The sequence below is a fragment of the Aquarana catesbeiana genome, linkage group LG03, assembly GCF_042186555.1.
Source record: "Aquarana catesbeiana isolate 2022-GZ linkage group LG03, ASM4218655v1, whole genome shotgun sequence".
NCBI lineage: Eukaryota > Metazoa > Chordata > Amphibia > Anura > Ranidae > Aquarana > Aquarana catesbeiana.
In genome coordinates, this window is record NC_133326.1 from 576,345,217 (window position 1) to 576,366,184 (window position 20,968).

Genomic DNA, 20,968 nt, shown 5'->3' on the forward strand with positions numbered 1-20,968 from the left:
CAAGCCAAAAGTCAGGGATCAATGTAGTGGAACAGCAAGCAGGATCTGGAGCCAAAGCAAGTCTTTAAACAGGACCGCAGGCGATAGGCTCTGTGAAGTTGACCAAGGCGAAGGCAGAGATCCTCTGGACTGGACGGCTTAAGTAGGCAGGACCGATGAGCTGGATATCATCTACAGCTGAGTAACTGCTTAGAGATAGGAGCTGGCAATTAGCCGACAGCTGAGCGGCCAGCTCTGAGAGGGAAGGGCTGAGCAGGGGTGTACTCACTTTTGTTGCCAGCGGTTTATACATTAATGGCTGTGTGTTGAGTTATTTTGAGGGGACAGCAAATTTACACTGTTATACAAGCTGTACACCCACTACTTTACATTGTAGCAAAGTGTCATTTCTTCTGTGTTGTCACATGAAAAGATACTGTATAATAAAATATTTACAAAAATGTGTGGGGTGTACTCACTTTTGTGAGATACTGTAAATCCCACTGAAACAGCTCAATCTAGAGGATTTATGATGGCCCCCCACTCTGAAATCCTGCTTAGCCAGGGTCTTCACAGGCTAAAACCACTTCTAATTAAGCCCCATCATAAGCTGTACTTAAAACAAGTCTGGACAGCAAGAGCATTATTAGTGTCCGTAAATCTTCATTAAAGTGGTTTTAAAATGGTTGTAAAGCCTAAACATTTTTTATCCTAATGCATTCCCTGCATTAAGGTAAAAAATGTTTAGGTTTCAGCATCACCCCCTTTTACTTACCTGAGCCCTCATTCTATCCATAGCCAAGGTACATCTGCAAGTCTTCTCTCCCCTCTCTGCCGGGTCTTGCTGGCTTTGTTGAGGCACTGGGGGTTGAGTCCCGCTGTTTGTGTCAATGAACGCAGCAGCGCGGGTCAGGTGCAAACACGGGAAGCGACTTTCCATGGGGGCACTGGACATAGGGGAGAGGCCAGGAGTTCTGGCAGGGGACCCGTAAAGAAGAGGTTCGCAGCCACTCTGTGCAATTTCATTGCACAGAGCAGGTAAGTATAGACATGTTTGTTATTTTAAAAAAAAAAAAAATTACCTTTACAATCACTTTAAAGGCTCAAGGATTTTTACCTTCATGCATTCTATGCATGAAGGTAAAAAACCTTCTGTGTGCAGCATCCCCCCCCCCCCAGCCACTCCTAATACTCACCTGAGCTCCATAGCTCCATCTCGAACCAACGATATGCACAAGGGCTGAACTCTCATTCCTTATTGGCTGAGATAGCAGCAGGAGACATTGGCTCCTGCTACTGGCAATCACAGTCAGTGAGCCAATGAGGAGAGAGCAGGGCCGAGCCGTGACTCTCTGTGTCTTATGGACCCATAGAGAAGGGTTCGCAAGCGAGCACATGAGTACCCCCAGAGCAAGTGGTTTGCTATTGGGGACACTGGCTGAAGAGGAGGAGCCATGAGCGCCGGCGTGGGACCCGAGAAGAGGAAGATTGAGGCTGCTCTGTGGAAAACCACTGCAGCAGAGTAAGTATAACACCATTTAGAAGCAATACAGATTTGAAATGATCCTCCTCTCCTTGGGTCCCTCGTCGGCACTCCTGGCTCCTCCCTCCTCCCTCCTGTCAAGTGCCCCCACAGCAAGCAGCTTGCTATGGAGGCACCCGAGCTGAGCCGCTGCTCTGTGTGTCCATTCAGACACCGAGCCTAGGATTGGCCCCGCCCCTCTCTCTCCTGTTTGGCCAACTGACTTTGACAGCAGCGGGAGCCAATGGAGCCACTGCTGTGTTTCAGCAAATCAGGAGGGAGAGTTGCGGATGGCGGAGGCACTAGTGCAGATCGCTGGAGGAAGATCAGGCTAAGTAAGTATTAGGGGGCTAAGGGGGGGCTGCTGCACACAGAAGGTTTTTTCTCTTACTGCATTAAGGTAAAAACCTTCTGACTTTACAACCACTTTAAGCTAAATCTCTAAATGCTTTAAATAAAAATTAAACAATCCCTGCCTCTTTGAACAAAGATACCACATTTTAAACTGTTATATTCCTATTTGGCATGGCAGTGAGTTTCACAGATATTCCTTTCAGGTCAGAATTATTACAGTAGATACTTTGAACAGTGCATTATAACATGTGCTGGCAGCCATTGTGTGTTTAAAGTATTAAAGGAGAAGCATAGCCAAAGCTATTTTGGTTGTACTTCTCTTATAGGTCCTAGGAATGAACATAATTTGGCACTCTTGTGACCTGTTTTCAGCCAACAGCAGGCTAAAGTCCGCTGCCAACTGATGTCACAGAGTCGGTCTAGGCTCTGAAAAGATCCCGACCATATTGTTGGATCCACTCAGGTGACTGGACCGGAACCTGGCTCAGCCTCGTAGTGAGCCTCTAAGAGCCTGAGCCAGTTACTCCCACCCTCTGCACAGCTCAACACTCCAGTGAGCACTGGAGGGGCAGAGCAAAGAGCCAGGGACTGGCAGCTACAGCTCTCTGTTCAGAGGGGAGGGGGAGAACTGAGCGATCAGTGGTGTTTGAGCCGGTGGGGGACAGATATAGCATCGAATTGATGCTGCATCCACCTACAGTAAGTGAGTATGAATGTCTGTTATTTTTTTAAAGTCCATACTTCTCTTTTACCTCGTCAGTTATCTGTCCCAGCTATGATTACTCTCAGCCTGCTAGCACTTAGATGCACTTAGTTGTGCCGTAAGGTGGAAAATGTCTATTTAAGACTGTCACTTTCAAATATTGGTGGTAAAAGTGGGATTTGAGACAGCTGCCTTTAAAATAATAAAAACGTCGCAAATGCAACATGCAAACATGCAACACGCAAACCTGCTGCTCTTCTAGAGGCCCCTGCTAGCACTCTTGGCTCCTCATCTTCTGTTTCTGCCAGTATAGCAAGCACTTGCTATGGGGGCAGATGTGCAATCTCAATCCCGAGCCGGGTTCTGTGTATCCATAGACACACATAACATGGCTTACCCTGCTTCTGATTCCCCCCCCCCCCATGATTTGATTGACAGCAGCAGGAGCCAATGGTGCCTGCTGCTGACGTTGAGTCCTGTGACGAGAGAGAGAGAGCAGCAATGCTGCTCTCGGGCACAGCGCTGGATTGAAAGAGGAACAAGGTACTGTAAGTATTTGGGGGTGCTGATACTAAAGTAAAAGTCAGCAGCTATAAATACTGTAGCTGCTAACTTTTAATACAGGGACACTTACCTGTCCAGGGATCTCCTGATGTCAGCACCCCAAGCCGATTTGTTCATCGGCTTTGGGTACAGGCACCGGCATTGTAAGTAAGGTTAACTGGCAGTGAAGCCTTCAGGTTTCACAGCCGGTTTCCTACTGTGCATGCATAAATCATGCTGCGTCTTCTGAAAGGTCCCATCATCTTCTGGGACACACACAGGTCCCAAATAGCAGCAGGGGGAACGAAGGAGGAGGGGCCAGATATGACTTACCAGGAAGTGGGAGCGGGTACCTGTCAAAATCAGGTACTACCCCCCCAAAAAAAAGTACCAGATGTGGCAGTGGAGGGGGGGAGGGTGCGAACAAGCTGAGTTTCCCCTTTTGGGTGGAGCTCCACTTTAATGCTCAAAATCCTTAGGCCTTTGTAACCAGTTTAGGATTTTAAACAAGCTATGAAAAGTCACACAAACAACCCATATGAAAAAACATAGTGAAAGGTTAAAATAGTTTCACTTTAAGTTTTAAGACGAAAAAAGCAGCCCAGGACGAAATGTCGTATATAGTCGATATTGGCATAACTGAGTGATTTTTCCATATGCAAGTAATAGCTGTTTTCTGTCAATAAACATGGAACAATTCTGTAGTCGACTTGTTTTGCAATCCACCCAAGGACATTTTCTGGATGAATCCAGTGTTATTAACAATGAGTCACTCTGTTGTGTGACTCCCGTATTTCGTAAAATAAAGACTTAAATAAGGCACTGTGCCTGAAAAATGCTTAATCATCTCATCTTATATCAAAGGATTTTTTACATTGTACTTTTCACATTGTAAGAGCAAAATCTTGAAATAATTAGACTATCATATCAGAGAAAAAAAGTGCATCAAATAAATAAATAAAGGCTGATGGCCCAAGATTGGAGACAATCTATTCTTAAAGTGACCCTGTCACCTTGCCCATGCAGCAAACAGTGACAGATGCTAAGAGCAACACACATTATGCTGTTTAGGGAGAGCTACATGTGCTGGAACTACTGATGGCCTTCTGTAGCATGCCTGGCTGTCATCAGTTTTTCACCCAGGACAAGTTTGTAGAAGCTGAAGTGAGACGTTAGAAGGAGGTCAGCAATCGGAGCATATGGACATCTTTAATTTTCATATTCCACAAGAGCCACAGTTTTGGAGTTGCTCTAACCCAGTCATCTAGCCATCACAATTTGGCCCTTGTCAAAGTTGCTCAAATCCTTACACTTGCCCAGTATTTCTGCTTTCAACATATAAACTTCAAGGACAACATGGTCACTTGCTGCCTAACCCAATTTCAGATGCCATTGTAATGAGGTAATCAATCGATTTCACTTTACCTGTCCATGGTCATAATGTTATGGCTAATCAGTGCATATATGTGTTAGTCTCAGTTTACTACCAAAAATCCTGTTTGTTTCAGTAAGTCATACAAAGCTAAGGCTTACCTGAAACATGTTTATGTTGTTTTCATTAATGCATTTAAAAAAAAAAAGTATGTTTGCTGTTTGTGTACTTAAAGAAAAACTGCAGTCTGCTCACATAATTTGTAATAAAAACATCTTTGCTATTCTGAAGCTTCCCTCCAACCACTCTGCATATTATTATATATATACTGTGATTCTGTACTTGCCCAATATGCTGCAGAAATATCCCTCTACTGAGTCTGGCTGCAATCATTTTAACTGTGGGCAGCTGAAGCAGCTGCCTGTTCACTTCCTGGATTTACACAGACACACAGAGGCACACCTCCAGCTCTGAAGCTCTCATTGGCCCCCTTATGACTCACCACCCCTTCCTGGCAAACTCTCACAAGAGTGCCAGAGATAGCTGTGCATGATTTCATACGCCTGGGCTTTTTGTCAGTCTAGAAAGAGGAAGTGGGCTGTATAAGGTATTTACTGGCAGAAAAAAAAATGTTTTACTATCCAAAGTTAAAACAACAAGGGGAGAAGATTTAATAATTGAAAAAATGACTGTAGGTCTGCTTTAACCACTTTAAGACCAGCTGCCGCAGTTGTACTGCAGCAGGTTGGCTTTCCTGGGCGAATCGCGCCATTGTATGTCGGCCACTTTAAAGGAGAAGTCCAGCCTGAGCTTTTTATGCTAGGTTTATCCACTGGGTCACAGGAGTGCAATTAGATTTGTAATCCTGTGACCCGTTTTCAGCAGAGAGTGGTCTGAAGTCTGCTCTCCGCTGACGTTACTGCTATCAGCCGAGGGAGCGCGTCATCCCGACTACCAAGTCTGGATACGCCAGCTGCCTCGATTGATGGCAGTCTCAGCATCTCAGTGAACCGCTGAGACGCTCAGACGGCCGCTCCCCGCCCCTCCACAGCTCAGCACTCCAATGAGCATGGAGAAGCAGAGAGGAGAGACGCTGACTAACAGTCAGCAGCTCTCTCCTCTCTGGGACCTTTGAAAACCTCTCAGTGCAGAGACGGCGGGGGACAGATACAGCATGGGTCTGATGCTGCATCCACATAGGTAAGTATGAATCAAACATAAAAAAAAAAAACCCATACTTCTCTTATAAGAGCTCTAGGGGGCAGCTGCGATGTCTGTAAACAGGGGGATCCCAGTTCTGACAGCGGAGGAGAGACTGATCTGCTGTTCCTAGTGATTAGGAACAGCGATCTTTCTCCTCCTCCAGTCACTACACTCCCCCACAGTTAGAATCACCTCCCTAGGGAACACATAACCCCTTGATCGCCCCCTAGTGTTAACCTCTTCCCTGACAGTAACATTTAAACAGTAATCAGTGGCTTTTTTTTAGCACTGATCGCTGTATAAATGTCACAGGTCCCAAAAAAGTGTCAAAAGTGTCCGATCTGCTCCCAGATACCTGCTGGCGTTGCCTGTTAGCCAAAGGAACTTTAATCCACATTTGGTGGGAATGCCCCCCTGTGCAGAGGTTCTGGCAAAAGATTCTCGACCTGTATTGCAGACTTATGGCGACCTCGCTTACACCCTCTCCTGAGGTAGTTCTGCTATCTATGCTCCCTGGACCGCTTAAATCTGTCAAAAAAGACGTTCTGCGTCACTTTCTGGCAGCAGCTAGAACGGTTCTGTCCAGATACTGGAGGGTGACAGACATGCCTTCCCTGGGGGAATGGGCAACTAAGGTGGACCGAATCAATAGCTTGGAACAAATGTTGTCGCAGGAATCGGGTAAAGAGGAACAATTCTCCAAGACCTGGACCTCATGGTCTATGTTTCGATACTCCTCGGAATTTATTACATGGGCAACAGAGGACTCTAACATCACATCTGTATAACCTAAGTGGAATGTCCCCTTCTCAATATCTACCTTCCTTACCGCTTTGACCCCTCTATTTTCACTACCACTCCCCCTCCTCTCTATACATGAAGCAACGATACATGAACACCCGAACCATAATCTCTAGATACAACAGATGGGAACTATGTGACCCACATAGAGTTCCCCCCTACGAGAAATGGTGTTTAGCACAGTAACAAAAGCCCTAGCATATTTATAATGGATGGGCACCGCTCGTTGAGCGGATAGTGGTGCTCACAGGCCCTCAATATGTCTTGATAAATGCTATGGCTACAAAGGCTTATATACTAAATTAACTCTGTTGAAGCTAACAAATTCTTTATACAATGTGATGATATGGTACCAATATTGAAATGTATATTTCTACTTTTATGTCAATATACGATATACATATGTAATGTACATCTTTCTTTTCTTAATAATATAAGATTTAACTAAAAGTGTCCGATCTGTCCGCCGCAATGTCGCAGTCCCACTAAAAATCGCTGATAACCGCCATTACTAGTAAAAAAAATAATAATAATAATAAAAATGCCATAAATATATTCCCTATTTTGTAGACGCAAAAACTTTTGCCAAAACCAATTAATATACGCTTATTGCAATTTTTATTTTTTTACCAGAAATATGTAGAAGAACACATATTGGCCTAAAATGATGAAGAAATTTTGTTTTTTTACATTTTTTTGGGATATTTATTTTAGCAAAAAGTAATAAATATTGTTTTTTTTTTTTTTCAAAATTATCGATATCTTTTTATTTATAGCGCAAAAAATAAAGGCAGAGGTGATCAAATACCACCAAAACAAAGCTCTATTTGTGGGGAAAAAAGGACATACATTTTGTTTGTGTACTGCGTCGCACAACTGTGCAATTGTCAGTTAAAACGACGCAGTGCCGTATCACAAAAAATGGCTTTGTCATTAAGGGGGCAAATCCTTCCAGTCCTTAACTAGTTAAGGTTGTCCTGTCACCACCTTCAGAACAGGCAAGAAATCCCCATCCCTGCAATTTGTGTTAGGGTTACAGGAAGAGTTAGTGTGAGGAATAATGTTAGGGCTACAAGGAGGGCGAACGTTAGTGTTAAGGTTACATGGAGGTAGAGCTGCACGATTCTGGCCAATAGCAGAATCACAGTTTTTTGGCTTAGAATAAAGATCACGATTCTCGTGGCGTAACATCATCTTTCACATTATAAAAAAAAAAAATTGGGCTAACTTTACTGTTTAGTTTTTAAAAATTCAACAAAGTGTATTTTTTCCCAAAAAATTGCTTTCAAAAACTGCTGCGCAAATACAGCGTGACGTAAAATATTGCAACAACCGCCATTTTATTCTCTAGGGTCTCTGCTAAAATATATATATAATGTTTGGGGGTTCTAAGTAATTTTCTAGCAAAAAATAAGTGGTTAAACTGCCCTCATCTACAGACAGAAGTTCATTCCTTTGAGCTAAAAGAAAGTGTTACAATGTTTCTCTTTATCTCCTGCCTAACTGATGTTGTGATAAACTTGGCAGACTGCCTGGATTCTTTCTTTTCTTTTGACAGCTGTCAGCAGAGAACTCCATGCACTGAATCGGGTAAATGCTGTTTTAAGATTACGAGGGGGGTAGAATCGCAATCTTGATTCTTTAACGATTAATTTTGCAGCTCTACATGGAGGGTTGGTTTGAGGGTCAGTGTTAGGGCTACAGACTGGGGTTAAAAAAGGGTTAGTATAGCAAGTATTACAAAAAGAGTTAGTATTAGGGTTACAGGGAAGGCAAGTGTTAGGGGTTGATTTACTAAAGGCAAATAGACTGTGCACTTTGCAAAGTGCAGTTGCACTCTGCAAATGCAGTTGCTCCAGAGATTAGTAAATGAGGTAGATCACATGCAGGAACATAAAAAAAACAGCATTTTTGCTTGCACGTGATTGGATGATGAAAGTCAGTAGAGCTTCTGCTCATTTACTAATCTCTGAAGCAACTGCTCTTGCAGAGTGCAACTGCACTTTGCAAAGTGCACAGTCTATTTGCCTTTAGTAAATCAACCCCTTAGGGTTACATGAAGAGTTTGTGTGAAGGATACTGTTAGAATTACAAGGATGGTGTTAGGTTTACAGGGAGCATTAATGTGAGAGTTAGAGGAAGGCTTATGCCCTGTACACACGACCGGTTTTCCTGTCGGAATGAACTCTGAAGGTTTTTCCGACGGAATTCCACTCAAGCTGTCTTGCATACACACGGTCACACCAAATTCCGACCATCAAGAATGCGGTGACGTACAACATGTACGACATCTCATACTTGCTTCAAAGCATGTGGCGGCATAGTGGTATAGTGGATAGCACTTTCACCTAGCAGTAAGAAGGGTTGCTGGTTCAAATCCCAACCACAACACTACCTGCCTGGAGTTTGCATGTTCTCCCTGTGTCTGCATGGGTTTCCTCCAGGTACTCCGGTTTCCTCCCACACTCCAAAGACATGCTGGTAGGTTAATTGGATCCTGTCTAAATTCTCCCTAGTATGTATGAATGTGAGGTAGGGACCTTAGATTGTAAGCTCCTTGAGGGTAGGGACTGATGTGAATGTACAATATATATGTAAAGCACTGCATAAAATGATGGCACTATATAAGTACCTTTTATAAATAAATGTGTCATTTTTGGTACGTCGAAACAGCATACAGATGAGCGGTTTTTCTGATAGGAATTTGTTCCGTCGGAAAAATCTAGAACATGTTCTCTATCTAAGTCCGTCTGAATTTTGGGCGTATAAAAGCCAATGGAGCATACACACGGTTGTAATATACGATGAAAAGCTCCCATCGGACTTTTTCTGACAGAAATTCCGACCGTGTGTATGGGGCATTAGTGTCACATGGTTGGTGTTATTGTTATTACACTGAGGGTTAGTGTGAGAGATAGTATTAGGTTAACAAGGAGGGTTTGTGTTAGTTTAAGGGTTACAGGGAGGTTAGTATTGGGTTTACAGGGAGGGTCAGTGGTAGGGACATGGGGGAGGGGGTGGTTAGTTGTATTGTTACAAGAAGGGTTAGTGTTGAGATTATAGAGAGGCTAGTGTGAGAATTACACAGAGGGTTCATGTGAGAGATAGTATTAAGGAGGGTTGATGTTAGTGTAAGGGTTATGGGGGAAGTTAGTGTTGGGTTTATAGGGAGGATTAGTGCTAGGGCCACAAGGAGGCTTGTAGTTAGTGTTAGGGTTACAGGAAAGGTTATGATAGGTGTTAAGGGAGGATAATTGTGGGGTTAGAGGGAGGGTTAGTACTACAGGGAGGGTTCATGTTAGTATTGGGGTTACAGGATGGGTTAGCGTTAGGGTAAAGGTTAGCACTTGCACAAAAACTAATCCTAATATCCTAGTGCCAAAAGTTTTTATTTAACCTGTAAACATTATTTTCTTCTATGCATCTGCAGTAAAATGTCAGGATTGTTTGGCCCCCTGCTACATAGTCACACTCCTTTTCTTGTTGAAGAAACGGTTTGGAAATGGCTACTGTCTTATGATGGCCGCAGTCCTCTCTTGACTTGACTGTACTTTTCTAACTAAGAGTTTTTTGGTTTTTTTTTGTTTGTCTAGCTTTTCATCTGGAATACAGATGCTCTCCTGTCTCATAACACAGTTAGTTTGCTGTTGTGGTTTTCAGATGTCACGGTTACTCAACATGGACACTGCAGCCAGATTGTGCAGTGTTAGGTTCCCTTCTGCTGTGTAGCCATAATGCTGCACAAAATAAATAACTCCCATTAAAGCTGAATTTTAATCTGCTTAGATTTTGTATTCCCTGGTTCCTCCTTCCCTCCCTTCATCAACATGCTAATGACATTTTAAATAAAACCTTTTCTGTTTTCATTACATACCTTCTTTTAGACACGTGATTTCATCACTCGGTCTCCGCTTTTTTCTGTGCAATGCAAGCAGATCATGGCTGGTAGGAGCGCTGTACATAGCACCCTTAAAATACCACAGCGAGTGCAACTAAAAGAAAATCTCAAATTTGGGGTTGTCACCAGAACAGTAATATAATGTCATTTTTTCCCTGTTTTTTTTTCTGAAAAAAATAGAAATTTTGGAAAAATTTAAAATGTGGACTAGTTTTACAAATTGAAAGTCATTTTCTTACACTGGGAAGGTGAAATGCAACTTAGTATTATGTTTGAAATAAAGTGCAGCTTATTCAGTAAATAAACTAAACTTGCTTTTTAAAATTGTATTTTTATTACAAATAGAATAACAAGGGCTGTATATGTTAAGAACATTTCAGCTATACACATGTATGTGTATGTTGTGTATTCTGGGAGGCAGTGGTTTGTAATGCTGCGTACACACGACCGGACTTTACGGCATACTTGGTTCGGCGGACTGGAGTCCGTCGGACAATTCGATCGTGTGTGGGCTCCAGCAGACTTTTTTTCCCCAAAAGTTCGACGGACCTAGAATTTAAACATGTTTCAAATCTTTTCAACGGACTTGAGTCCGGTTGAAAAGTCCGCTCATCTGTATGCTAGTCCGACGGACAAAAACCGACACTAGGGCAACTATTGGCTACTGGCTATGAACTTCCTTGTTTTAGTCCGGTCGTACGTCATCATGTACGAATCCGTCGGACTTTGGTTGATCGTGTGTAGGCAAGTCCGTTCATTCGGAAAGTCCATCAGGAAAGTCCACCGCGCCAAGTCTGCCGTAAAGTCTGCTTGTGTGTATGCGGCATAACACTTCCTCTCTGAAGATGTTGCTGGTAAAGAAACACTTTGTGATAATCCAGAAGCAGCAGAAAGAGTGTTTCTGGAATGAGAATTTTGGGGGGAATAGCTACTCGCACTTTCATTATGGTCCTCATCATTTCATTTCATAAACTATTTTTAATGTCTTTAGGACACCTCTAACGTGCCAGGATGTGTTGTGTCATCCTTGTAGCATCTGGAAACTAATATTTCTTCTGACAATATTTGTAAATTGCAGCCAGCAGAAATTGCACTGTGGAAATGTTTCCAAATTCTAGATGTTGGTCTCACTATTTTACTAAGAGAAGGAAAAGAAGAACGAATTTACTGACTAAACTATAGGTACAGATTGTGCTGTGATGGTGGAGAACATAACAGGAATAATTTAAAGTTATAAAGATAAACTCATTTGTTAGAGAAATTTTCCCTCTTACATGTCAATTTAGGCCTGAGAGGATGGAAACTATCATTTACTGTATCCCAACAATCACTCAAATGTAGAAGGTGAGTTCTCCCCCGGAATGATTCCGATGCCATTCCAATGGTGGTTTAACAATGAGCTTTTTAGGATAGGTGACTACCTCAACGGGGATCAACCATACTCATAGCAATTATTTAAGGATACGTTGCAAATTCCCTCTAGTGAAATATTTCGGTACAATCAGCTTATCTCATTTGTACGATCTAAACTTAATTTGTGATAGGGACCCCTTACACTCACAAATTTTGAATGATCTTGTCAAACGAAAGGCCTTCTACAAGGACGGGTGTCTACAGTGTACACCACCCTTATTGACCCAACTACTAAGCTCCATTATATGACTCAAAGGGAACGGACTTGAATACCACTTTTGAATTTTCTGACTGGCAAGATATTGCCTATGCTTTATCCAAAGTTTCTATTAACACAACACTAATTGAAGCAAACTATAAAACACTCCTACGTTGGTATTTGGTCCTGACCAGAGTTGTGAGGAGGTACCCATCTGCATCCCCCACTTGCTTTAGGTGTTGTGGCCAGATGGGTACAATGTATCATGTTTGGTGGCAGTGCCCTGTAGTCACCAGATGTTGGACTCAAATATTTAATTTGATAAATTCAGTGACAGGGGTTAATTATCCATAGATTCCCAGACCAGCACTCTTTCAAAAGTTTCCTGATGAGGTTCCCAAAAAATCAATACAACTCATTACATACTGTATATATTTTTGGCAGCTAGAATAACTAATGCCAAATATTGTAAGTAGTTGATGATTCCCCTTGAATACGTGTAGAATAAACTTAACAGGATCATGGTTAATGATAGACTTACCTGTATTCTTCGCAACTCTACTAAGAAATTTAATGCGACATGGGATACATGGCTACAATACTTATCTGTAACTTAATGAATTTCTGGCTGACTACTCCCTTTTTTCCTCTTTTTCTTCTTATATTTTTTTTTGTTTGTCTGATTTCTTCAATAATTGCAAGATGTTCTTATAGAACATATAGTTATATGCTGATGATATTCATAGGAAAGTACACAGGGGTGTCCTCTTACTGGTCTCTTTTTTTTCCCCAACCGCCCCCCCTTCTTCTTTTTTTTTTTTTTTTGGAAGGTTTGTAATGCTGTCTTTGTCCCAACTGGAGTGATCCAAACTTTTACATCTGTCACCAGAACAGGAATAAAGGGGAAATGTTCCATTAATGACACCTTTTCCAGTGACAAGAAAGAAAAAACTGATGGGCTTAGACCCTCCAATACTTTATAAAAAAAAAAAAAAAAACAAACATCACTGATTTTGTTCAGTTTATAAAAATCTATCTCATCACATTATATATATTTTACATTATAGCACTTTCTTATCAATTTAGCTGCAGTTTGGCTTTGGGATTGTGTTTTCAGCACTCAGGAGAACAATAAATTCTTAAACGGCTTCCCTACACTCCCTTTACATGGTAACGAACAGCTGGAAAATATTTTACAATGTTTTTGCAGCATAATTTATGTTCTTCTAGCAGTAGCAGTAGTTATGCCTGGAAGACCCTATAACTTCAGCAGTTTTGTGGTGTAAGTTGTTATGAGACCAACACAATTTACTCTGTTTATGAGCTACACACACGTGTTACCAATTTAATTATGAGCCTTCAGAATGTTCATACCACAACAAAAAGATTGTTTATGAACTAAAACTCAGATACATTTTTATTTGCATTATACATACACGTGCATGCTAATGTTATGATGTATATATACTGAAGGTGTTGTGTTCATTTCTTCCCAGGTGATTCTCTAGTGGACAGATGAGAACAAAAGGATGACTAGCTGGGCCAGCCGCTTTCTCAACTGTCTTATGTTGTTTCTCCTGGTCATGTCTTCAAAAGGTAAATCCTAATATCATTTGAGATATGATACAGTATAAGAGCTGCTTTTAAAGTTCTCTGATGGCTTTTATCATACCAGTTCCTGGTGTGGATTAAAGCACAACCCTTATCTCAGGTAGCAACTTGGGGTCTGAGAGGTTCTTAGTTTGCCTCCTAGAATCTGACTGCTTTACTGCTGTGTCCTCAATGTTGGCATTAGTCTTGCGCACCTTCATTTCAGAAAGAAAGTTTTGCTCCCTGCAACATCCCTATCACTTTTCTTTTTAAAAAAAAAAACATTTTTACTTTTTTTTTACTACCGTCCTAGGGTGGAATGACGTGTCTCTGCTCCCACAACCTCTTGGGATAGCCCAGTCACATATTCCTGGTGGCTGCAGGAGCAGGAACTCACAGCACCTGTGGACTGGCCTGGCACTCGTCATTGGGGGCAGGTTCCAACAACCCAGGAGAGGCACCCAGGCTCCCAATGGTGTCAGTGGGACCCATGGGGATGGACCTAGGCAGTGGATCGAAGCAGGAAATGCTGGATTTGCTGGTTAGGTGAGTATGTGAAGGACACCCCTGAAAAACAGGTAAGAGGGGAATTAAAATAAAGCATCAACTACATCTATACCTGATAGTCATGGGTGGGATTTAATAAAGTAGGGGCAGTACATAGCAAGCATTCTGATGTACAAGCATGCACAACTTTTCTGGTGGTGATTTATGAGAACATAAATGTAATATATTAGCACTGGCAAACCTCTTGCAGTTCTTAACATCTAGTAGGCAGCACAGCGGCTAAATGGTTAGCACTTCTGGCAGCACTATGATATTCAGTTTGAATCCCAGACACAGCACTACCATGCAGTTTGCATGTTCTCGCTGTGCATGCGTAGGTTTCCTTCGGGTACTCCGGTTTCCCCCCACACTCCAAAGACATGCTGGTAGGTTATTTGGCTCCTGTCAGAATTGGTCTTAGTATGTGTATGTATGAATGTGAGTTAGGACCTTAGATTGTAAGCTCCTGTGTAAATTGTCAGCATTTTATACAGTAAATAACTATAAATAATAAGATAATATTAAGCCTAAAGCAAATACCCTGTGTAAGAAGCGTCTGATGGGGGTTACATAATATTTATAAACCAATGCTCAGCTTTAGTGCTCAAGCTAGTATAAGTTCAAAGAGTCAGAGTAGTTTCCATTTGAGGCTAATGTGGGCTGGTAGCAAAAGTAACACCGAGTAGTTGTACATGAGTCATTTTGACTTTAGGGGTACAGTTACAGTAGATGTGAGCTTTCTGCATTATTGAAGACTACTGGCCACTACCAGGAGAAGAGGTGAAGTAGACCCCATGCGTCGCATGACAGACCTGTAAACCTCTAGAAAAATTAAGGTTTAAAGTAACTAAAGCATAAATTATAGCTAATGGGAGCCTCCGGGTGGAGGGGGAAGCAGATGGCAAGGACAGAGCCCGAAATTGGGCTTTAACTTGTTAACATCACACGAGAGCATAGTCATTGCAATTCATTGCATCACACCAGTTTTCTACACATGATAACAACAAATAATGGACCATTAACATATGTGATATGAGGTGCATAAGGGCAGACACGAAAAAAAAAAAAAAAAATTATTGTAAAATCGACATATCTCTAAAATAAAAAGTTCCCTGTGCTATAAAGAGAAAAAAGGCTATTATCCACAAATGGTTAAATATCAGCCCACTGTTCTTTGTATCTCTATATAGGTGTAAAAGGTACAACTGCTTTCTGCTTTCTGCACAGTGCTGTAATCAGGGCTTTTTTTCTCGGAGAATAGGTGCAGGAACTCCCCCCATCTGAGTCACCCCTTGTCTCTGCCCCCTACCCACCTCTGACCACCGTCCCTTGATTCCACCCCCTACCCACCTACCAGTACTGCCCCTTTTAGAGAATACAAAACCAAGTATCGTTTTGTGGTGCTAAATCAGTTATATGGAACATGTTGATGATAAAAAGAAAAGCAGTAAAATAGATCCCCTGCAGTCAGCAACAATAGAATCCCAGCAATAGATCCCCACAAAACAATAGACTCCCCCAGCAACAATGAACTCCACCCCTCAATAGATTCCCTGCAGTAACAGTGAACTACCCACAACAAAATATCACACCCAGTAACAAAATGTCCAACCAAGCAACATTAGACCCCCCCCCCCAGCAGCAACAACAGATCTTCCAGCAGCAAGTAAAAATAGACCTCTCCCTCAACAGTAGATCCCTTCCAGCAACATAAGACCCCCCAGCAACAATAAATTCCCCATCAGCAACAATAGACCCTCACACAAAATCAGATCCCCACCAGTGACAATAGATCCCCCAGCAGCCAACATCAATAGACCCTCCAGCACATCCCACACCCCATGCTATTACATACATTCAGTGCTAGAGGTGCCGGAACTGCGTTCCCCCACGTTCCCGCTGAAAAAAAAGCCCTGGCTGTGATTAAGAGTATATACCTATTACCTATTTTATTAAACCCATTGAAGGCAAACCTAGGAGAAAGAGAGTGTATGCTATGTATCATTGTGTGCATGGCTCTTTAAGACAACTGTACCATGAAAAATATACTACCATTGTCTATGATACAACCTCTACTATGTCATTCCACATTCCGGGGGCTTTACTGACAACATAATAATAGCGTGTCAGTTCCTACTCTAAGCCTCTTGTGTCAACTGGTCCTCTTTGCTGTTCAGGATTAACCTTCACATCCACAGATGTTGAATCCCATTACACTTGACATATAAATGTCTCATGTACAAAGAGTTGTGTGTCACAGCCTGACTCAATTACATCCGTTTACTGGCAAACTATAGTGAGTTTTCAGCAAACACCCCTTTTGGTATTGAAACATTAACTTAAAAGGAATGTTTGATGTGAATTTCACAATTGTACTTGCTTGCCAATCCGTAATTTGATTACTGTATGTCATGTGTGGCTTAGATACACCCTCTAGTGGTCAGGGGGACCTGCAACCAATCACATATAAAATGAGTGCAGCTCTATATTAATTGATACATCATTACATTTATTTTTAAGCAAGCAGTATAAATATTTTAAACCTATAGAGTTGCGGCATTCAGTTATACCACGCGTTCACTCATACACCTTTCACTTGGATGCCCCTTTTTTTGTGGTTAGCGCAAATATTCCTTTGTCTTTTTAAGCAGTATAAATACCTGAATTTGATGTGGCGTTAGCATCTTTAGGCCTTTTACAACAGAGCTCAGACTGGAAAAGAGAGAAGCAGCAAAAGGAGCCAATCAGGAGCCTCATAAGAAGTTCTCTGTAAGAACTAATGATTCATTTTTTGCCAGGAACCAGGCAGTCCTATTGCCGTCACAATCCGCCATCTCACCTGCTTTATCCTCAGCCGCTTGCTAATTGTTTTAAAAAATGCAACTGTTACTAAATTAGAAGAAAGTACATGGAACTGGGATGAGCCACAGTGTTCTGTGTAGTGATGGTCTTGTCCTTTATACCAGTGTAGGATAATGACATGCTAAGAAGGAGGTGTGGAAAGCATATGAGCTGTGTGTGAAGCACGCAGAGCTGTAGCAATTAGGGGAGTGACATCATCGCGGCTCCAGACACTCATACATCCTGGAAATAAAACTGGGGGAGGGGGGGGGGATGGAAGGCCTGTCTGGGCCGCATACCATACCGCCAATGCATACCAGCAAATTATGCAATTGCCTTACAGGTGTTTTTTTTTTTTAAACTGCCGCGGTTTACTAGAGCTTTATGACAGAACAAAATAACAAGCTTATAAGCTTGAATTGGACCTATATTTGTGCCAAAAAAAGGCAGACAGGGGACAAAGGACTAGCCTATAGTATATGCTCCCTGCAGCCGATCCTTTTCCCCAATACTGACATACAATGTTGTGTCTACAGTGACAGGGCTTCACTTCCTCATGTAAATGCTGACCCTCTGATGACGTGTAAGGTACTGATCAAAGGGCAGCTAGAGAGATGGGGGAAACAGATCAACAGAATAGATGAAGCAGATGAAGGGAGATCCTTGCACTGCAGGTCCTTGGCTGCAGCTTCCTCTCCAGCAAGGAGAACACTGAGCAGAACAGTAATCTAAATCTCCTGAGAATAGCATTTAGAGGCAGCAGTGTCATTGATGCAGATATACAGCTATGAGGCTCAAGGCTCAGGGATGCCTAGGCACCAGAAGACAAGTTCAATTTTTCAGGAAACTGCTTAGGTGCAATTAACCTTTCTAGGTGTGCCCTATCAGATAGCAATTTTTCACTTTTTGAGTTTGGGCCCACTTTAAAATAATAACCATAAACCGTTATAGTTTCCCTTTAACCACTTTTATGATTGCTCTATAGGGTGATGGCATCACAAGTAATAAGTTCCAGGATACATCATTGAAATTGTCTTTGGCGTGCTATTCAGTACGGTCCAGAGCAGCTGAAACGTTCTTTCTTTTTTTCTCTACAAAACCAAAAGCCTCATGAAAGAGCCAATTTTGACATTTTCCTTCTAAGGAAACAACACAAAGGAACATCATTCCACGAGCACTATTGGAACATACTGGCTTTGTTTCTGAAAATACCCTGACAAGATTCCTTTTTTTTCATGTCCTCCGCTTCGCCTTATCCAAATGGGAAATGCATGAAATGGAGCAGACGTCGGAAGCTGAATTAATTCTGGTGGAGAGGAAGAAGCGGCATTTTTATTTTAATTATGATTCAGTCAATTAAACGGTTCACACCAGAGAAAAAAGGATTTTTTTTTCTTCTCTATGACTTAATAATACACTAACCTACATACAGCTTGGCTTGCTTTGGCGTTTTTCCTGGAAACTCTAGCTCTGAATGCTTCTAATTTTGTAGTAAGGTTACCTTCTTGCTGCGTCCAAGAGATTGCTTTGTTTGATGGATGTGATACAGTATGACTTCATACCACATTAACTTCCAATGTTTTATTCAGCATTGGTCTATTTCAGACTGAAAATACATTATGACCTACAGGATTTCTAAATGATCAAACAGCTCATCAAGTGTTCCCCTAATAATAAATAAAAAAATGAAGCCTTTGTCAGGACGTGAAGTTTTGAAGGACAATCGTTGAACGAATACGATACCCCTTTTAGACAGTGGTGGAAATGAATTAAAGAGCTTATAGCTATCTCCTACAGTCAGTGCTTTAATTTTCTTTATTGACCTAAAACATAGTTGCTAGAAAATAGTGGGACGTTATTTGCATAATGTCTACGCATATTTCTTTCTATTATCTATGTAAAGAGGCCATGGTTATCTCACAGGCTGGACTTCAAAAAATGTCTGCCATTTTTCATCTCCGTAACATTGTGGATTGATAGGACTAGTAGTTTAACCACCTAAATACTGGACACTTTAACACCCTTCCTGTCCAGGCTAATTTTCATCTTTCAGCGCTGTCACATGATAATTAGTCATGCAACACTGTACCCATATGAATTTTTTATCATTTCTTTTCACCTTTTTTTTGATGGTATGTAATCACCACTGGGTTTTCTTATTTTTTGCGCAACATAAAAAAAAGACCGAAAATTTTGAAAAAAGCTGCTGGAAAGTCCGGTTGTGTGTAGGCAAGTCCGTCCGTTCAGGTAGTCCGTCGCAAAGTGCGGCGGAAAGACCGTCGGACCAAGTCTGCTGGAAAGTCCGCTCGTGTGGTACGAGGCATAAGTGTTGTGTTTTTTTAAGTTGTCATTTTTTTATTTGGAAATTAAATACATTTTTTTTTTCACAAAAATCATATTAACAAGTTATCTCTCTCACATGGCATAAGCATAATTGCAAACATTATATATTTTTTAGCAGAGGCACTAGAGAATAAAATGGTTGGTTTTGCAATATTCTATGTCCCACAGTATTTTGCACAGCAGTTTTTCGAACGTATTGTTTTGGAAATAAACTTTGATGAATTTTAATGCACACAAACACAATATAATACCCATTTTTTTAGTAAAGTATGAAATATGGTATTGTGCCGAGTAAATAGATATCAAATATGTCATGCTTTAAAATTTTAAATGCTTTACCCTCAGCTTCTTTAGCAAGGCAGTGGTAGTTTTGGAGGTGTGTTTGGGGTCATTATCATGTTGAAATACTGCCCTGCGGCCCAGTCTCCGAAGGGAGGGGATCATGCTCTGCTTCAGTATGTCACAGTACATGTTCCCTTAATGAACTGTAGCTCCCCAGTGCAGGCAGTACTCATGCAGCCCCAGACCATGACACTCCCACCACCATGCTTGACTGTAGGCAAGACACACTTGTCTTTGTACTCCTCATCTGGTTGCCGCCACACACACTTGACACCATCTGAACCAAATAAGTTTACCTTGGTCTCATCAGACCCAGGACATGGTTCCAGTAATCCATGTCCTTAGTCTGCTTGTCTTCACAAAATGTTTGCAGGCTTTCTTGTGCATCATCTTTAGAAGAGGCTTCCTTCTGAGACAACAGCCATGCAAACCAATTTCATGCAGTGTGCGGCGTATGGCCTGAGCACTGACAGGCTGACCCCCACCCCTTCAACCTCTGCAGAAATGCTGGCAGCACTCATACATCTATTTCCCAAAAACGACCTGTGGATATAATGCTGAGCACGTGCACTCAACTTCTTTTCTCAACCATGGCAAGTCCTGTTCTGAGTGGATCCTGTCCTGTTAAACCGCTATATGGTCTTGGCCACCATGCTGCAACTCAATTTCGGGGTCTTGGCAATCTTATAGCCTAGGCCATCTTTATGTGGGGCAACAATTCTTTTTTCCAGATCCTCAGAGAGTTCTTTGTCATGAGGTGCCATGTTGAACTTCCAATGACCAGTATGAGAGAGTGAGAGCGATAACACCAAATTTAACACACCTGCTCCACATTCACACCTGAGACCTTGTAACACTAACGAGTCACATGACACGGGGAGGGAAAATAGCTAATTGGGCCCAATTGGGACATTTTCACTTAGGGGTGTACTCACTTTTGTTGCCAGCGGTTTAGACATTATTGGCTGTGTGTTGAGTTATTTTGAGGGAACAGCAAATTTACACTGTTATACAAGCTGTAAACTCACTACTTTATATTGTAGCAAAGTGTCATTTCTTCAGTCTTGTCACATGAAAGAATATAATAAAATATTTACAAAAATGTGAGGGATAAACTCACTTTTGTGAAATACTGTAGGTGCTAGTCCCAGAACACTGAAAGATAGATACATCCATGTCAATGAGGCTTAATGCAGCCACTACAGCTAAGGACTGGTGGGCTGCAATAAATTACATTTTTGTTTTTGCATTGCGATAGGCTTTAAATGGTCAACCCACCCAAAATGTATATTTTAGATTTAGGTAGATGTTATAGAATT

At 41.7% G+C, this 20,968-nt stretch overlaps 1 protein-coding gene across 2 annotated transcripts in view; it reads left to right on the plus strand.

Moving 5' to 3' along the window:
- SHISAL1 (shisa like 1) overlaps positions 1-20,968 on the plus strand; it is a 218,262-nt gene that overhangs the window by 127,302 nt on the left and 69,992 nt on the right. For both annotated transcript variants that reach the window (XM_073621936.1, XM_073621937.1), the window contains exon 2: positions 13,484-13,583. In XM_073621936.1, coding sequence (XP_073478037.1) covers positions 13,517-13,583 — 67 coding nt within the window. In that variant the 5' untranslated portion in view covers positions 13,484-13,516. The remainder of the gene's footprint in view (positions 1-13,483; positions 13,584-20,968) is intronic.